Source organism: Pagrus major, chromosome 9 (genome assembly GCF_040436345.1).
Source record: "Pagrus major chromosome 9, Pma_NU_1.0".
Classification (NCBI taxonomy): Eukaryota; Metazoa; Chordata; class Actinopteri; order Spariformes; family Sparidae; genus Pagrus; species Pagrus major.
Genome location: NC_133223.1, coordinates 16552157 through 16571723, shown reverse-complemented (window position 1 = coordinate 16571723; position 19567 = coordinate 16552157). Strand labels below are relative to the sequence as shown.

The 19567-nt window shown below is 39.2% G+C and overlaps 2 protein-coding genes across 2 annotated transcripts in view; one reads left to right on the top strand and one right to left on the bottom strand.

The window, feature by feature from the left end:
* Positions 1-332: 332 nt before the first annotated feature.
* dct (dopachrome tautomerase) lies at positions 333-4398 on the top strand. Its single transcript, XM_073473825.1, has 8 exons — positions 333-676; positions 791-1090; positions 1325-1425; positions 2043-2209; positions 2355-2534; positions 2654-2789; positions 2886-3087; positions 4223-4398. The coding sequence occupies exons 1-8, from the start codon at positions 388-390 to the stop codon at positions 4396-4398; spliced, it is 1551 nt and encodes a 516-aa protein (XP_073329926.1). The 5' UTR covers positions 333-387.
* Positions 4399-4734: 336 nt separating this feature from the next.
* Positions 4735-19567, bottom strand: part of LOC141002132 (glypican-6-like) — a 114566-nt gene continuing 99733 nt past the window's right edge. The window contains exons 7-9 of the mRNA XM_073473315.1: positions 10699-10835; positions 9469-9644; positions 4735-7770 (exon numbers count right to left, since the gene is read on the bottom strand). Coding sequence (XP_073329416.1) covers positions 7562-7770; positions 9469-9644; positions 10699-10835 — 522 coding nt within the window. The 3' untranslated portion in view covers positions 4735-7561. The remainder of the gene's footprint in view (positions 7771-9468; positions 9645-10698; positions 10836-19567) is intronic.

Genomic DNA, 19567 nt, shown 5'->3' with positions numbered 1-19567 from the left:
AAAGTGGTTATACAACATTTTAATAGTCCCCTCTGGCAGTTCCTTGGTATTCTTCCAGTTCTTAGTCCAGCTCATAGCTCTGCTGTCAGGTGATCATCACAAGACCGGTGGCTTAATCCTCCTCCGCTCTACAAAAGCAAGAGCAGAAATTAGATTCTTTCTTAATGTGCATGTAACCAACTGGAACACAACATGATCTGGCTTTAACTTGTTGTTTCCACACATATTAAAACTATCACTGAATCTAATTCGAAGATACACAACTGGGGACCGTAGCAGACTGTGATTCCACACTCCTCTGGGGGAACTAATTGACCGTTTCACTGCTCAAAGTTGATGTAGAAACTGATTAGTCGCCACTGACTGGAGGAAACAAACAGGTGAAATATGATGAACGCGCTGGGTCTGGGCCTTTTTTGTTTACTCCTCTGGCCAAAGCCTGCAGAGGCTCAGTTTCCTCGAGTGTGCTGCACGGTGGAGGGGATCCTGTCCAAGCAGTGCTGCCCCGCTCTCGGCTCTGATCCTGCCAATGTTTGCGGCTCTCTGTCGGGGAGAGGGAACTGCTCGGCTGTGCGAGTCGACAACAAACCCTGGGGAGGACCATACAGACTGAGAAATGTTGATGACAGAGAGAGGTGGCCCACCAAATTCTTCAATCAGACCTGCAGATGTACTGGTGAGTCATGTAGTTTTATTCAGATGATGGTTAGAAAATGGCTGATGATGGATCTGAAACATCACAACAACATCAAGATAATTTGATACATTTAGTTTGCTCTTTGTGTTGAAGGTAACTTTGCAGGGCATGACTGTGGTCTGTGTAAATTCGGCTGGACCGGACCAAACTGTGACCAGAGGAAAGCTCCTGTGGTGCGGAAGAACATCCACTCCCTGACCCCTGAGGAGCTCCAGCAGTTCCTCAACGCTCTTGAGCTGTCTAAGACCACCACCCACCCAGACTATGTCATTGCCACCCAGCACTGGCTGGGACTGCTGGGACCAAATGGGACTGAGCCCCAGGTCACCAACATCTCCATCTACGACTTCTTTGTCTGGCAACACTACTATTCTGTCCGAGACACTCTTCTGGGTAAATGAGCACGGTCACATTTCTGGACATAAAACTACTGGAACTGGTTTATTGATGCCGCAACCCTAACCCCAAGGCTGTGTCTTGACTTTGGTTGATTTTTTAGACATTCGACCGTGACTTTAATGATCAGGTTTTCCTGATAAAGTATAGATATATCTTTCACTGTGTGATGTGCACATTACTGCCTTCTGATCACACATTGTGCTCATTGAACTCTTTGTTTCCCTGCAGGTCCCGGTCGCCCATTCAAAGCCATTGATTTCTCACACAAAGGACCAGCATTCATCACCTGGCACAGGTATCACCTCCTCAGCTTGGAACGAGAGCTACAGGTATGTGTAATCTTCTGAAAACATGTCGTTAGACTAATTCATGTTGGCATGACTGGATGGGATCAGTTACACTCCATGGGTTTATTTTTGATAAACATGATCAGCTTTTTATTGGGTTATTACCATATATATAATATTGCTCTAATGGAAAGGAAATAAAATCACGATTTGGGAATTTAATAAATGTCAATTATTTGTACATTTGTGGCTGTTATTTTGGAGGTTGTTTCCAGACGACAGCTACATAAAAGCCTATTTTTCCTTAACAATTAATCCATTCAGTTTATTAATCACACATACAACTCTTACATTGAATTTTTGAAGTGAATCTTTCTGCCCCGAGGCTCTACCTCCCTAAAAGACATTTTATTTGCATCAGATGGAAGAGTTTTTAATGTCACAAGCTGTCCTTCCAGGAAAACCAAGACTTACATCATTTTGAATGAAGATGCAGGGAACTGGTCCAAAATGATAGAAAAATGAAAGAGAGAAAGGAAAACGTATCCTAAACTGGATCTAAACCGAGAAAGCCACGTCAAGACTCGTATGTTAGCCATTACAAGCACATGTTGATGACCAAAACATACATTTTTGATACTGATGTGTCTGTCCTGCAGAGAATGACTGGCGATGAGAACTTTGCGATCCCTTACTGGAACTTTGCCACGGGGCAAAGTGAGTGTGACGTATGTACCGACTCTATGCTGGGGGGCCGAAACCCAGACAACCCTTCCCTCATCAGCAACCAGTCCAGATTCTCCAGATGGGGGGTGGTATGTAACAGGTCAGCACACATACTGATGGGAAGGGAAAAAGACTCAGTATATTATGGGCTGGATTATGAGGGAACAAATATTGTGTGGACAATTAAAGTGATTTGATTGAGATCAGTGAAACATTTATAATAATTGAATCGCTTTCTCCTCCAGTTTGGACGAATACAATCGCCTGGTGACTCTTTGCAATGGCACCAATGAGGGCTCCATTCAGAGAGGGATAATGGAGCGAGGTAACACGTCTCTGCCCACCATGAATGACGTCAGAAGCTGTCTTGGTATCAGAGACTTCGACAGCCCTCCATACTTCACCAACTCCTCCTTTAGTTTTAGGTACAACTCTGTTGTTTAGCGTCTAAATCATTTTAAATGTATACCTGCTTGCATGCCAGTTTGACTTTAGGTTTAGGTTTGCAAAACCACAGTTTAACAGACGTTGTGCTTTGTAACAGAAATGCTCTTGAAGGCTACGACAAACCAGATGGAGAACTGGATGAATCCGTCAACAACCTTCACAACCTCGTCCACTCCATGCTCAATGGAACAAGCTCCTTGTCTCACGCCGCAGCCAACGACCCCATCTTTGTGGTCAGAATCTGTTTTCATTGTTATCTCTGAAACGTCACGGCTGTGGAGTTGTTGTCATCAAAATCACTGTGGTGTTTCTTGTTGGTGATGTCGCAGGTGCTCCACGCTTTCACTGATGCCATTTTCGATGAGTGGATGAGAAGGTTTGTTCCGTCCAATGCCACCTTCCCAGATGAGATGGCCCCCATCGGTCACAACAGGGACTACAACATGGTTCCTTTCTTCCCTCCGATCACCAACGAGGAGATATACATTACCTCTGAGCAGCTGGGGTATTCCTACGCTGTTGACCTGGATGGTGAGTGTTTAAAAAGTGTTTTAAAAGATGAGTTTAAAGGAATAGTGTGACATTTTTGCCTCTTCTCATGTGAAATAAATATTTTTAGATGTGATTGGCTGTTTTGACATGTGAACCAAAATTGAGTGAAAAGAAAATAATGTCGCGTGTGAACTGGACATTTTCAGAAGAGAAAAACAGTCACATTAGCAAAACTGTTGGCACAGGTGACAAAAATGTCACATGTGTTTTTCACATGTGGATTAGAATTTACACGTGGAGACGAAACATGGCGCATGAAATCACATGAAATCACATGAAATCACATGAAATTTGCTTCTTCACATGTGAATTCCACATTTTCACGTGTGAACTAAAATTGTAAAGGTGAAAATAAAAATAATCCCATATGTAAATTTAATATTATTATTATTAATATATTAATATTATACATATGAACTCTGTAAACCATATAAAAATAAATCAAATTTTACATGTAAACTACAATTTTAGCGTGAAAAATACAATAACGTCACATGTGAACTGGACATTTTCAGAAGTGATTGGCTTTTTCCACATGTGGAAACGAAACATGGTATATTTGAATTCCACATTTTCACACATTTTTAATTGCAATTGACTATTTTTCAATTGTAAACTAAAATCTCAACGTGTGAAAATAGAATAATACCACATTTGAACTGGCAATTTCACAAGTGATTATCTTTTTCACATGAAAATTTACTGATAAGATATTAATTAATGTGAATTACTTATGTTCATACGTGATTAGCTGATTGTCACACAGGGATCAGAATTTCCACGTGTGGCAACCTGTAACTGACAATAATAAAGTCTATAAAAAAAGTCAATATAGTCTAAGGAAAATGATTAGTGTTATGAAATATTGCCGAATGTCAGGAGTTTTTGTTACAAACCTCAGTAAGAAAGTTAGTTCTGATATTAGAAGTTTTTGCAGAGCAAAGTCGAGTCGTTGATGTTGATTCTCCGCCCCATCAAACCTATGTAATCCCACTTTGTCATATTGGACCAGAAGTTTTTAAGAATCTTATTTTAATGACTGCAATTTACATGTAATTTTACTGCTGCCAGAAAGGTATCTATGAATATCTCCACCTGTCCTTCATCTTTCCAGATGCAGATGGAGGACCGACTGTGTTTGTGATGGGCTCCACTCTGGGGGGAGTCTTCATCGGTCTCCTGGTGCTTCTCCTTATCTCTGTGCTCTACCTGCGTCAGCGCAGAAACAGAGGCTTTGAACCTCTGATAAAAGCAGACTTCACAAATAGAAAGTACACAGAGGAAGCATAGATTTCACCTGTTGTTCTGAAACACTACATACCGAAGAAAAATGGAGCAGCCGGGCTTCTGTACTGTGGGCCCTACTGTGAAGCAAGAGGAAAATGTTAATCTTGTGAACAAACACTTTTACTTCCTAGATATTAATTTCATATAACAACAATGTGAATCATGTAGTATACACTGAAAAAAAGAGACCAATCATAATGACTGTAAATGAATGTAAATGTAAAATGAACTTTCACTGTTCATAGTGAGCTTACAGAAGCACGACCTCACTTCCTTTCGTGATTATGTACCTTTAACATTTCCTTCATGACAGTCAGCACAAATAGAAATCTATTGGAATGTTTTTAATAAATATTTATTCTCAAGAACAGTAACAAAACACAAATGCAATCGTCTGAATTGCACTGAAAAACAATAAGGCATATTCTCTCAACTACTTCTTCACCCCTCTTAGTTTGAAATTCAAACTCCAAACAGACGTTACCTCATTAGGATTCGACTTCATACAGCAATGCATTGATTGTAAAAAATGTTGACTTATAGTATTTCCTGCTAATTCTATTTTTCAGATAATTTGTCCGACCAGACATCCATTTTTCGATATTTTATTGCAAAAATATTACCATTAAAAGTTCAATGATACAAAACATAAAAAGGGCATCCTGTCAGATCAGTATTCATAATAAAGAATCCCTTTAAACAGCATATTTTGTCTACATTTTTCTTCTTGCAATGTGGATGCAAATGCGGACATAAACGCAATAATGAAAAAAGCTGAACACATATTCACTGATATACTGCTAAGGGCATAACACTGGTTAATTCCTTGGATATGTAAGCTTAGCTGGCCTGGTGGTTATGGAGCTGACGGGCTCTCAGAGAACAGTGGACGTACATACAGGCTGGTTTTGTCCGCCCCCCTCAGCAGTGCCAGGCCTCTCACATTCTCTGTAAGTACGCTCTACTGAGGAGCTTCACTGAAGCATTCAGCCCTGTCCAGTCTCCACAGATTCTCATTTCACAGGTGACTGTGGTCGGCTTCAAGCCTGTCTGTGCTGCAGACATAACCATTCGAGCTTTACAGATAAATTTAGGGACCCTTTCTTTGCATTTCCAGTAACCACCGTGTGCTGTTTGCTACTTCCTCTCTTAATAAATCCTTCACCTCTTTTACATAACCGTAGTCATAAAAAATTTGGAAATATCAACAATTAACTTGACTTTTGAACTGTCAGTATTTCTGTTTGGTAGCTTTTTCAAACAGTACAATGCAAATTTTAATGACTTTTTAATCCAAACTGTGAAAGCAATTAAGGGATAACCTTTGGTTATTCAATCACTTGTGCGAAAGTGGATTTACGCAACGACAGAACTCCTGGAACTTCTAAAAGTGTTTAATATTTGTAGAAATACTGAATATACTGAATATTTAGAGAATGCAGAAGAAAACTTTATAGGCCCCAATTACTGAAAATTATATAAAGATTACAGATGCACAAGACTTCCTTCTGTGATGGTGATTCTGTATTGAATGGGTGTGCCTTTCATACTTTAATGTCCATTGACACAGAACAAAGTCATGATCTTCCACTAGTGTGTAGGACTTCCTTGATAAGACTTCATCATGTCAGCATAGTATTTTTAAAGGTGCAGTATGTAAGATTTTTTTCATGCAAAAAAACAACTAAACTTAAAAAAGTCAACAGAATGTGAAGAAATACTAGTACTAGAAATGATGTCAAAGATGTCTCTGTATTTTGTTGCAGAGATAACTATTGAAGTTAGCATGCTAACCAGCTAGCTCCTAGAGACTTCGTAGGCTGATAGTCCGAAACAACACCAACAATCCCCCGGTGCTCCGAGCTCCCAGTCCGGTCAAAGTCAGCTAATACAAATGCTAGCTGCACAGTTATGAGATAGTTGAGCTTACGAGCGGCAACTACAGTTAGCTGCAGTTAGCAGCTACTCTGGTGATCTGCTGCCCCCTATTTGTTTGGTATATGGCCAATTCTTACATATTGCACAATTAAAACATCTTTTAGAGATTGTTGATTTGTGTATATAAACCCTTCTGATACAAAACAAACCCCAAATATATTATCGATCAATATTTATATATTAGCAAGGATTAGAGTTTGTTTAGCTGAAACTGACAAGAAGTGATTCATTACACACAGGATGTCCAGCCCACAGCACTACAGAACCAGCATCACTACGAGGGCATTACAGTATATTTGTGCGTCAATAATTGCTCTCTATGAATTCTGTCCAGGAAGTCTCCTCCTGAAGCCAAGCCTGAGGAAACCAACACGATATGAGAATATTTTGCAGATAATAAAACGGTTGCAAGGCAAGTGATTACATAAAAAATGCCAACCTTATCCCTTTTAACAAAATGTGAGTTTTAGCACAAGGCGACTGTTGTATTCTGAATGATATATGATAGCTAAGAGCAGAGCAGATAAAGGACCAACTCATGATGTATTGAACTATGGCAAACTTCATGATTGAAATTATTGTGAAACATAAGATCAAGCAACATGACTCAGATGCTGTCAAAATAAGTTCGGATTTATGACAACTTTGATCAATATTCAATCGCTCCGCATCAAAAATCAACAATTGGCACATGAGTTAATGACAATGGAACAAGGATTCAATTAAAATTTTCGGCGGAAGCCACATGTTCCTGAATTTTTGCTATCCTTTGTATTTGTTTCAAAATATAACTTACTGTGCCTCTTTTAGGTGAATCAAATAACCACATTCTCAACATTTTTCAAACACACAAACAATTTTTGCATTAAAAAAATCAAAACAATCAAAGTGCGTGTTATATTTTTTCCACATGGAGACCTACATTAATACCTGCCATATGTGCAAGAAATCTCTGAAACAGAGTTTGTTGGGTCGGCATCAGTGTTAGGTGGTGAAGCGATGCCGCAAAATATCAAGTCAAAGGATGGCACTGCACGATCTTTGGGAAAGTGGGAAATCACGATGCATGACTGCTCTCTTTTTCTGAGCAGACTCCTCTCGCCCCGAGGCTGGCAGCCTGAATACTGCCTGCTTGACAGTAGCTCCAATCTGCCTGAATACAAAAACTGCAAAAAAAAAGAAAAAAAAAAAGAACCCTGCTGTCCATGTTTAGCCAGTTCCTCCAGCATTATCTCCATTGTCGGTGGAGTGCCAGTACTGAGAGGGCCAGCATGGTTGGCAGAGCTACAGAGGGTGCATGGAGCGGGGCAGAGTCATCTACAGGCCCACTCCGGTCGGCTTCCACCACCGGGGCTTCGCTGGCAGCAGCATCCATGTCTGTGGGGCAGACCTCTGTGCAGCCGCTGCCACTGCCTGAGCCGCCGCTGCCTTCATCGCCTGCAACAGCAAAACAAAACACAAGCCAGACTGAGCACAGCACTGAAAATGAAACATTATTCAACTATTAAGCCAAATTTTACAACCCTAAACTGTTGCTTACAGGGTTCAATATACAACTTTGTCACTTTAAAGTTACAGCTGCTATTATTATATATTAATAAAGCATCAAATCATTATGTGTACTGTTTGTGAAAGGTTTTGTTCATAGTGATGAACCCTCAGCCCTCACCTTTGTCAGTAGTTCTAGTCAGCTCTATGGAGTACTTTAGTGTCCTTTAGCTCATTGTTTTGGTTTTACAGCCTCCAACTTTGTTTTGGTTCTGTGCTCAGTTGGACCTGCCCAGCACCAAGTGGTAGGCAGACAAAGTTGGCGACTAGCTGATGAACATATACCCCCTTTTTTTTTTACAGCATTAGCTCTAGGTCTTGAACAAGTTTGGTCAAGATTCTTGGGAGCTTGGTGCTATCTAACAAACCCTCGTTTCCACCAGATTAGAGCTGAACCATTATAATAAAGCATGCATTATCAACAGAGGGTGTTGCGCAATGCAATGCAGAATATGACTCACTTCACTACGGCTGTCCCAATATCTGATTTTCACAACATGATTTTTGTGGTCTAATTCAAGATCATGATATGATTGTTTTATCTGCAGAAAACATGTAGAAAAAAATGCTATCAGTCAAAACTCATCTTTAAAGGAGCACTCTGCAATTTAGGGGAATACACTTTAATTTAATTCATGACTGAATAAACTGAATAAACAAACTTACCTTGAAGGACAACACAATTTCATACTGTTTTACTTTGTTTATATGTGGCGGACCCTGCCACCTTTCTAGCTTCAAACAGTGTTCTGGGGACCTTATTTTCCTCTGAGAACAGCTTGTTTATTAAGTTGTGGAAAAAATAAATATTTCTGAGTTTGTATTATTACCTCATTAATATTGTGAATATTTAAATTCGTGGGCTCTACAGGCTTAGGCTATTGGTTTATTGGATATTGGACAACATCACTCACGCGACTGTTGGGTATGTAGCCTCATTATGTATTTTAACAGTCTTACACTTCTCGAGCTGAAAAATAGTCTTTAAAATGAACAAACATCTTTCTCCATTAACTGCCATACGTATTTTTTCAGAAATAAGGTTCCATGGTGGTCTACTTGTTTGCTAACAAGCTCACTTTAACAACTTCAAGGTGATAACACAATATGCTAGTGTTTGTTTACAGCTTGTTTCTGCTGCCTCAAGTGCCAAAAAACTCAGTTAATAGAGATTTAAAATTAAAAAACATTTACGACAAGTCTGTGTTTGTGTGGTGACTGTAATAAATCTTTTCACATCCAAATTTTCTGTGATGGTTTGGCTTTATCTCAGCAGTGTATCTAAATGAAGGACTGCACACGCAATGTTCTGCCTCCCAACATGTGCTCTAGCTTTCAGAATTGTTGGCATTGCTTTTTGTTACACACTGCCTGTGTAAGTTATTTCTATCAGTGCCTCTTGTGGCATTACTGATGACACTGCTTGAAGGTCAGGTAGTATTTCAGAGCAGACAGACATTAAAGATGAGTGGCAAGTTGGAGCATGAACTTGACCATGAACCAGGTCGTGGAGGCCGAGACTGATTAAAATATATTCCCTGCTTTAAGTCGCATGTGTGTGCAGAGGAAAAGTGTCAAATTGCTTACTTGAGTCTTGAAAGTAGATATCATTGCCGTTGTAGGCATTTTTCAACTTGTTGGTCATCACCCTCAGGGCCATGATCTGCTGGCGGATTAAGGTGTCTGGGCGGGTGATGTCCACGAGCACCTCAGGGTTATTCACCTGGTTGGTCAGGCCGTCCTTTTGAACTTCTGGAAAGTACCTTTTACATTACAAAAAAAACAAAAAAATGAGAAGTGTTCCCTTTGACAAGTTGCTTGTTAAAAGTACAAGCGCTCATCAGTCAATACAAATTCATATTTGTGACACGGGACTCTGAGGGCTCTAGTGCGCAAATCATTCTCATAATCATTACTCCAGAGAGGGGCAGAGAAAGGGTGCACTTGAAAGAAGCTTTTCGAGGTTATGACAGCGTTGGCAAATCAACATATGACCCAATCATGTCGGGCAACGTTCTGACATACATTTGAGATATTTCTCCGGGGAAAACATGTCAGCTGCCTGCACTCCTGCTTGATAAATAAGCAGCAGGCCGTCATGTGAGGGCATTCCACGAACCGTCTCACACAACAGCATTTGTTTCCCCTAAACTCAGGTCAGTCTGGGTAATTTAAACCTCTGAAAACTCAGTGAGTCATAAGAGGTAGCATTTGACTGATTTCACTGGTGATATTCTTTTCTTTGCGATCACAGAAATTGGCTTCAGCTTCCACATTTGATACCAATACACAGGGTTTAAGTATTCGCTTTAAGGGGTTAGTCAAAGAATTTAGACACATGAATGCTGAACATCTTTTGATCGTACAGTTGATGTTATGAATAAAAGCGGCACAATCAATTAACTGTGACCTCAGTCATGGCCGGGGGCATTTGGCGAGCTCGGCAAATATTTTCCTTGAAAATTAAATCAGATTAACAAGGGCTCCCCATGCTGGTTGCACATTTTAAAGGAGAATGAAAACATAAATCCATAAAATAACACTGAGAAAAAATGCAAAAAGGATCAAAGCAAATCGTACTATATGACAAACGGAGGATCTGAACCAGAATTATCAGCTATTGAGTATTTATGAGACCACGTCCCGATGAATAAGAAAAGTATGCCAAGCTCTTATATAGCCGAGTATAAGTCAGAGAAAGTAAATAATCTGGTTCTAATTCTAGGATTAGACTGATTAGAGTTGAAAACAGACTTTGGACTTCTTAGTAACATTTTGTGCGAGCCTGAAAAAGCCCCCGGGGACTGGTGCACTTACCTGCCCTTGGTGTGGCCATTCCAGCACTCGTCATCGCTGGCATTTCCAGCGGTCACTCTGTCCTCCACGCACATCGCCTCGGGCAGGTTGGACCAAAATTTTTTCGACAGCTTCAGTTTCTCTTTTATGTCAACAACCTTAAACACAGACAGGAGTCGGAACAGGAAAGACAAAATACAGTATAAATAAATCAAATATTCCAAGTGTTCTTATAAAGCAGTGGCAGCCTTAGAGTAACAGCTGATAATGATATGTATACTGTATTTATACAGAACATAAACAGGAAATGCAGTCACTAAATACTGAATTGAATATCATCTAAAGGGGAAACATTACATTACAATTTTAACCAATTTGGAATTTCTTTCATAATGTTATTTTTTATTATTTTTATTAATAATAATAATAATAATAATTACATAAAAGCTATATTTCATTACAGTTCTTGTATTTAATTCTCATTGTGATAGAAAATCCTGTAATGCCGTTTAAAATATTGAATATACATATAAAAATCAAGATAATTGCTCATGCTAATGTAAGAGCTGCTTTCAAGTGTGTTTTATTGGATAATATTTTTGATTGATGTGTTTTTCCCCATTAAGATTTGTGCTCCACTCGTCTGTCCTGCTCCCGGGCAATTAGAGTTTGGTCCTTTAGGTGCAGTGTACAGCCTCAGTAGAGCAGGATGTGGAGTAACTGACTGTAGATTTTAAACTTGAATTATTAAAATTTCAAGGTCAGTTTGGATAATCAATCATGCATAGGGGCGGCAGTAACTCGACTTGGTTTGGGGACCAGAGTGTGGCCAGTTCAAGACACACTCGGACCAGACAGTACAGAGCATGGACTGGGAGCTGGAAAAGTTCCAGTTCACCTGCTGGGCACTGATGAGATCCCCTTGAGCAGAAAACCGGACCCCTAACTGCTGATTACAGCGCAGCCCCCTCACTCCTCTCCATACATGAATGCATGTGTATAGGTACATATGCATGCGTGTGTATTTCCCCATGGGGATTAATAAAGTCTGCCTTCTTCTCCTTCATATGGATACATGTTTATTTTAATTTTGGCCACGTATTGGAATAAAACGTTTTTTACTCGCTGCCCTGTGGTTCATCATTGGATAGCCAATCAAGGGGAGTTATTAGCCTCCGGATGTGCTTTTTAGAAAGTGGACATGGTCGACTACACGAGCCAGAACCCTTTACATCTTGCAAGAAGTGGCAACACATTGCCACTGCAAACAACAACAACAATAACAATAATAATAATAATAATAACAACAATAATAATAATAACAATAACAATAATAATAATAATAATAATAATAATAAAAGCACTTTTTATACAAGAAATGGAGCTCAAAGTGTATTTTGACACAGAAATTATATAAATAATATAATATATGAAGTGCTTCATATAAAAATATAATAATAGCAGATATGAGATAAAACTAAGGATGAATGGAAAATACAACAAATGCATAACATAGTATGGAGAATTAAACCCACTGAATAAAAATAATAATAAAAATAAAGCTGAAAATACAGTGCATGTATATGTAGTGGTGCATCATGTGGCAAAAAAATACATATTATTGCAATTTTATGACAGACACTATGACTGCGATATGATTCATGACTAGTGGGAATGATGAATTTTTGCATCACAATTTTTAATTTCCACTGAATGAAAATCATGATGACGATGTGACAGATGTCAGAACATGTTTTCTTACATCTGGAGGATTTGTAGGGCAGGACATCCCTGCGGCACTACAGAACTTTGTTGTAATGCTTTTTTGTCCAACATTAAGTAAAGCGAATGCAACATCTGGATATTAAACAACCATATTGCGATTTCTATAAGATTTTGATTAATAGTGATTGTCAGTGCAAAGTACAAAGCAGTATTAAAAAGAGATTCAGACCTTCACTTTGCTAAGACATTATTTCTCCTGAGCGTGAAAAGTAAGTACAAAAGACAGCACAGTGTTGACACTGACACCCCTCCCATACCTGTATTTATACTGTTGCCCTGGAAGCCTTACAACAATCAAAACAATTTTATATATTCTTGTAAAAGAATCTGAGAGAAAATACAGACAATGAGAAATATCCTTGAAGTATATGAAAAATGGTATGTTGAGAGTCTTAATGTTATTGAACGCATCTCAGTTTTGTAAACTAATTATTAAACTGCACCAGCCTCACATATTACCACATCTTATCAAAGAGATTATAAATCTCAGGGTTTAACCCTGAGACATTTAAACTCTGTGACTCGGAAAACTGATTTGGGCTTAATTTTCCCTCCGTGTTGACTATCGAATGTTTGCATCATGGAAAGTAAGACCATGCAGGCTTGCAGCAATAATTTCAGCTTGAATGTCAGACTTAAATGCTCCTTTGCATCCCGGCCATGTGACACAGTCAGATATCGTTCCCTGACTTCAGCCTGTTGAACTCCAATCTTTCATCAAACACAGAATTTGACATATTTCACTGAAGCTGAGGGAAAGCCTGATAGCAGCAGGTTGGCCCCATTATCTTTTTCCGTCTGACTTGCTGTTGGCTTACGTGAAATTGTAGTGAACCTGAGCAGAACATGAAAGGTGCTGTACTGACTGTGTGACGCTGCTGTAGGCCCCGACTCTGCTTTTGATGTGTTAATCCTGTCACACTGATGCCAAAGCACTTCAGCAGCTGTGATACTGCCCAGAGGGTCAAGGCTGCACTCAATGCGAGAGATTGACTGGCAATGTTTGACTAAAACCTCACACATTAAGTTTAGTTTAACAAGTGAGAGATTCAGAGTTTCTCTCAGGATCAGCTGGCAGAACCAGGCCGGGTAAAGTGTGAAATAAACTGGGAATGACAATGTAATGTTTTTGCCATGAAAATATTTAATCAGCACCTTCATGAAACATTGTGCTGTTTCATGTGGCTGAAAATAGATTAAGTTATATAAATATATATGTATATATATATTTCACTTCTTCCAATTTATTTAAAGGGGCACTGTTCAGTTTTTGGAGAAGAAATTCAAACTCCAAATTTTAATATTAAAAAGAATATTAAGAATATAAGAATGAGGTAATAACACAAACTCAGAAATATTTATTTTTTCCATAACTGAATAAACAAGCTGTTCTCAGAGGAAAATATGGTCCCCGAACACTGTTTTAAGGTAGAAAGGTGGCAGGGTCCGCCACATGTAAACAAAGCAAAACAGCATGAAATTGTGTTGTCCTTTAAGGTCAGTTTGTTTATTCTGTTTATTCAGTCATGAAAACAAAGAGAATTTGTTTATTTTGTTTGTTTGGGCATAAAAAAGTCAAGTCAATGATTAAACTGTATTCAGTAAAACTTTGTATTGCACCTTTAAAGGCCTGAGATCACTGACTGTACCTTAAAGATTATTACACTCCATAATATTCTGTGCATTATTGGCACATTAAGCTTTACTCAGCCACATATCCATTATACAGAGTGACTGAAAGTGTAATTTTTCCTATTTAAACCAGTAAACAGTCTTTGGCAGTTATATAAAGCTCCCTATCGAGACACTTAACTCGAAGAAATGCATTAAACTAAGTGAAATACTCAAAAGGTGAAAGTTTAAAAAGAGGACAAAAGGTTGAGCCTTTTCCACACAATAATAAATACGCCTCTGGGAAAAAAGTCTGCCCCTCACCTCATTGCGCATTGCCCATGAATAAATAATATGACTGCAACAAGCAGCCCTGGCATGCAACCACCTGCAATGCACACTAGATGGCACTATGTCGTTGAGAAATGAGGCGATGAGAGCAACCAGAGAGAAAATACAGAGGGGAGATGAAAGTGAGTAAACACATTTTAAATTGAAACCAATTATCCTTACTAATGATGTTTGTTTCACATCAAACTTTTTCACACGTTCACACGAATCCCCCTGCGTTCTCACGCAGAGACTGAATTTGCCATTGAAACATATGAAGACTTTTGAAAATCTTCAGTATAAACAAGAAAACATCTATTTTAACATCTCAGTCAGGTGATGGTATGTAAGGAAGGAGACAAGTGAAGTGTGCCTGGTGCCGAGATCCTCATCATAATCAGCTGCCTATTTACTGACATGCTTGATATTCTCATTAAAAAATCACAATGAAGATCACAGACACAAACACCTCCCCCTCGTCTCACATCAGGATATTAAACTGTATTTGTTTTCAGTGACAACTAAAAGGATTACTATTACTATCATGTGTGACAGCTATTTCAATCCCTGATGACATTAAAGGTGTTATTAAGCGTGTGATACCTATGGTTGTGTAATAAGGGATGACAAGGCAGTTGATGGAAGCATTTACTCAATGGATGTGTGAGCCGTGATCATTTGTATTATCATTTTTCCTGCATGTGACTTTATGAACTTCAGCAAAATCTTAAGGATCTTAAGGTATTAGAAATCACTGTAACTGTACAGATGTTTTTCACTGAATAAATGACACAGAATAAAGTTTTAAACATGACAGAATAATGAAGTATTTAATTTAGACGTACTGCCTGAACTCTCACACTTAGCACATGAGTATGCTTATCGTTGTCCAATAAAACACATATTTCATATATAAAAGGTCTCTTTTCTTTTAGCTAAATACATTTCTTAAGCTAAATAAACCACCTAAAAGCCATTAGCTAGTTAGCTTAATTAGCTGTGCAGGTAGCAGTCTGGAACCTGGGGAAGTGTTGGTGTTGAAGTGGAAATCTCTGCAACACAATACATAGTTGACATAATGTCAAAACTGTTATTTCTTCACATTCTGTTGATAATTTTAGTTAATTTTGAATGTTTTCAACTAAAATTCCTACATATTGCACCTTTAAGCAGTATATAAAAAATGTATAAGTGGTTTGTAACACATTTTAAATGTACAGCATTGTTATCGACAATTACAACCTCTCCTGTGAAGACATATTTTATATCATTACAACAGTGATTAACTATATAGTAGTTTATTATCCGTCTGTAGTTAAAAAACAAAACATTAATTATCTTATTACTCTGCTTACAATCAAATTATTGTTTGTTATAAACCATTAATTAAAAGGTGTTTACTTTTATTGTGCTCATTTTCAGGTTTGTAATTTTATTTTGGGTTACTACTGCTTTAATGTTAAAAAAACACATCAGTTTTCTCATGCCGTACAGTCCTGCAAGACTTTTTTAGCTCCTGTCTCTTTAAGGGCCCCCCTCCCGAATGCCCAGTCTGCTCTGATTGGTCAGCTCACACGCACCTGAGCCAGCACTGCTCACTGTGTCTTTGGTCGGCTCTGTCGCTTTTTCCGCTTCCAGTTAACTTCAGTTCAACCATAAATATAAATATTTATAAGTATAAATCATGCAAATGTGTGACATGGCGATGCGCGATGTCAAGAAGACTATTGACGAGGCGTTTCAGGAGCAGTGTTTTCCGTGGGAGAGAGGAGCAACTGTTGGTGCGGACTTAGATATTTTTAACTTTCAAGAGCAAATATAACACACTGAAGGAAAAGCAAAAAAAGAAAAAGCATAATAGATCTCCTTTAAAGTTTCAATATTAAATATGGGGGACTTGAAATTAAATGTGTCAGAAAAAAGACCTGTTTCTATCATTTTGCAAATTCTAATGATTCTATGATTGTACGATCCGATTTTTGAATATTCTATCAATTTCTATCTCACAGTGTCCTGCACTTGAAGAAAGAACAGAATACATTTCTACTTTGCCAAGGTCTTTTCACAGAGGACTCATCCAACAGGGCTGTACATGGCCTTGCTCTCTTTCTGTTTTATGCATCACATCATCTATATTCTATGTTTCTTAAAGGCATGATATGAAATGTTCCTTACAATTTTGTGAAAGTGCATACCTGAATATGTTTAAAGAGAGAACTGCAATTGAATATTCTGCTTCAAATTAAGGACTACTGTATGAAGGCAGTCAGTCATCCATGTACAGTAGTGTAGTGTAATATTTAAGTCAGAAGTGACTGGAGTTGTTTCAGGTTTGAAGGGGGACACTTTAGATATCTGTCTAACACATTGCACACAAATACAACAGTGTGAAAAAGAAAATTCAAAAGGATAAGTCTGGTGTTATTCTAACTGTTTCTTATACTCATCAAACCTCATCAAAAGACCAAAACCAACACTGCTTTAGTGTCTCTTTTAATACTTACTGACTCCATCTATAGGACTCAACCCAAAGCCCATTGGTTCCTACTTAATATGTAAGTGTAAATCTTTTACACATATGTAGTTTCAGTAATTTTCTTCTAAAACAGATGGGGACTGTAGTTTCTAGCAAAAGTTACTAAAACAGGTGTGAACAGTGCTTTTGTTGAGGACTATTTTCAGCAGCGGATGAATACACGTTTAATGTCCTGGTCAGTATTCACGGCAGCAGGAGGGTACAGTGTTGTGTTGTGTGTATTGTAATGAAGGTACATGTCATTCAGTGCAGCAGTGAGGCTCACTGATGTGCTTTAATAGTGTTTGGATAAAAAAATGGGCTCTGTGGCACAGAGGAATTTTATAAGCTACTTTAGATCAGGCTAGGCTACCTGAACAGTTAAAGATTAATTTCATTTCTGGTTTTGGTCTCCTCATGGACCTAATGACAATGCCCAAAATACAAAACATCACCAGAACTATTCTTTAAAAAAAGCGCTTGCGTTAAGCTAAAACAAGCAGATAAAATATTCAAGATTAAATGTCAATGTAAACCTTGAGGATGAAAAGATGCATCAAGGTGTACTTTCGCCCACTCTTTCTTCCTTTTTTCTCTTCCACCTTCTGTCTCCCTGCTTCCTGTCATGAACCATATATAACTTCATTGTGTTCCCTATCTTTCTCTCGTTTCCCTCTCTATGACTCTGGTCTCTTCTCTCTTTGGTCTTTCTCTCTGTTACAACAGGCCTAAGTGAAAGTGAAGGTTTCATGGCTAGCTGACCCGTGATCTTAAACCAGACTCCTATTCTAAGGAGCTTTGTGAATAAAGCCCCTGGCCTCTCTCTCTCAGCTGTGATTGAACAGTGTGTATGCTCGGTCATCTCTGGACTGTGAAGCATCTGTCCTCTTCCACCTTTTCTCCATCTCCAGTGCAACAATGGAAACAAGCTGTCTGGCACGATTGTAATTGCCCTTAATTGTTCTGCCACTTAATGTATGATTCATCTTTTGTATATATATGAATTTAATCATAAATGTAATCTCTCTCTGTTCCTGCTATTCCTGTCTCTTCGGGAACAGGAAGACAGGAAACCACAATAAAGACGAAGATTATTCAGCAGTAAACAGCACTGGGAAGCAAACTGTAATGTATTACAGCTCACACAGCTTGTTCCAAACATAACCTCACCTTTAAACTCGCTCTATTTTTTCCCCCCTCACAACAAATATAATCCAACCAAACATGCCGGATATACAGTACAATGTTTACCCGCTGTAAAAAGTAATTGGCAAGCTCGAGTGAACAAACATGAGGAAATGTTTGCAGATAATAATTATTTCCAAAAACAACAGCATGGGCCAATGAGATAACGGTGTTAGCAGGCTTAAAGTCCGCGTGTTTACAGATACTCCAAGTATTTACCATCGGTCTTGTTTTCGGGTGCATGCACCTCAGCACGCACGATTTTTTCCTGCGTGCGCGCAGCTGCGTGCCACCTTTCAGCCACAGACACAGGAAAGCGAATGAACCGTACTTTGACCAGTGGTTTTTTAGATGCCCTTGCCTACCCTCAGATCAAAAGCTGACGTGTCGCTTGCTTTGAAGCCGCAGTCACACTCATGGCAACAGCACAATGTCAGGGCCCTGAGCTCTTATCTGGCCGTGGGACGATGCCCAGACGTGCTATCTGCCTTTCAATAAAAACAACCAAAACATGAGGCCCGACTATCTGTCTAACTTTTACTCTCAAAACACATCACGCTCACAGCGCTGACCTACAGTGTTCACTGTCTCCCCTGGCTGCTCTGTCAGCTGGTAAATCTCTTTCTCTCGCTCACACACACACACACAGACACACACACACACCCTCCAGCAGACATTCTGCCTCATGCTAGTTAAAACACCTCTATCTTGTTAAATTAACAGTCCCTTTTCATGCACCTATCTGGGGATGTCGTCGCAGCTTGACACAGAGCGTATCCCTCTGCTGCAAGTCTGAGCTAAATTAGTGCATGTTCAATCTAATCATAGACTCGGCAGCAGGTCTCACCACTAAACCACAAGGGGCAGACAACTCCTCGATCAACTTATTTTCCCTGGCAACTGCTCCTCCTGTCTGCGTTAAAATAGTTTTTCATTTGATACGAATGCAGTTTTCTTCCTGCATCTCAATTACAGAGGTCAGGCAGTCGGTTCGGCTCATACCGAGGCCTTGGCCGTGCCATGAGTCTCTCCCTGACCAGTGACCACTTTGAGGACGGACTGAATACTTTCTCACAAGGAGGAAAGGCCACAGTAAGAATAACTCTGCATCTTCATCACATTCTGAATCAAAGTTATATTGTTGGCCGAGCCGATCCCCAACACTAATACACGCTGCTTTCTAAGTCTGGGCGCCAACAGATCAACTGCTACAGTGTCGAGTATCAGGGTGCTGAGGCCCTGTGGGTGTATGTCCCTGGACAAGGCTATTTAATCTGCTGTCTAACATGTCATAAAGTCCCGCTCATTGGTTTAGGTCGCCCCATAAACAGCAGATTCCCTCAACTAAGACCTGCCATCTGGCTCCGAAAGCATTTTTAGCGCATTAAAAAATCAGCAGAGTAGAAATAATATTGGCTCTCCCAAAGCACACCAAGTAAACGACCTCTGTGATAATGTTTTGAG

Excerpts from the sequence above, each read along its gene's own strand:
- dct (XM_073473825.1), top strand. The coding sequence starts at position 388 with ATGATGAACGCGCTGGGTCTGGGCCTTTTTTGTTTACTCCTCTGGCCA. Across the intron at positions 1,091-1,324 it reads TGTCCGAGACACTCTTCTGG|GTCCCGGTCGCCCATTCAAA; the intron begins GTAAATGAGCAC and ends GTTTCCCTGCAG. Across the intron at positions 2,210-2,354 it reads TGGGGGGTGGTATGTAACAG|TTTGGACGAATACAATCGCC; the intron begins GTCAGCACACAT and ends TTTCTCCTCCAG.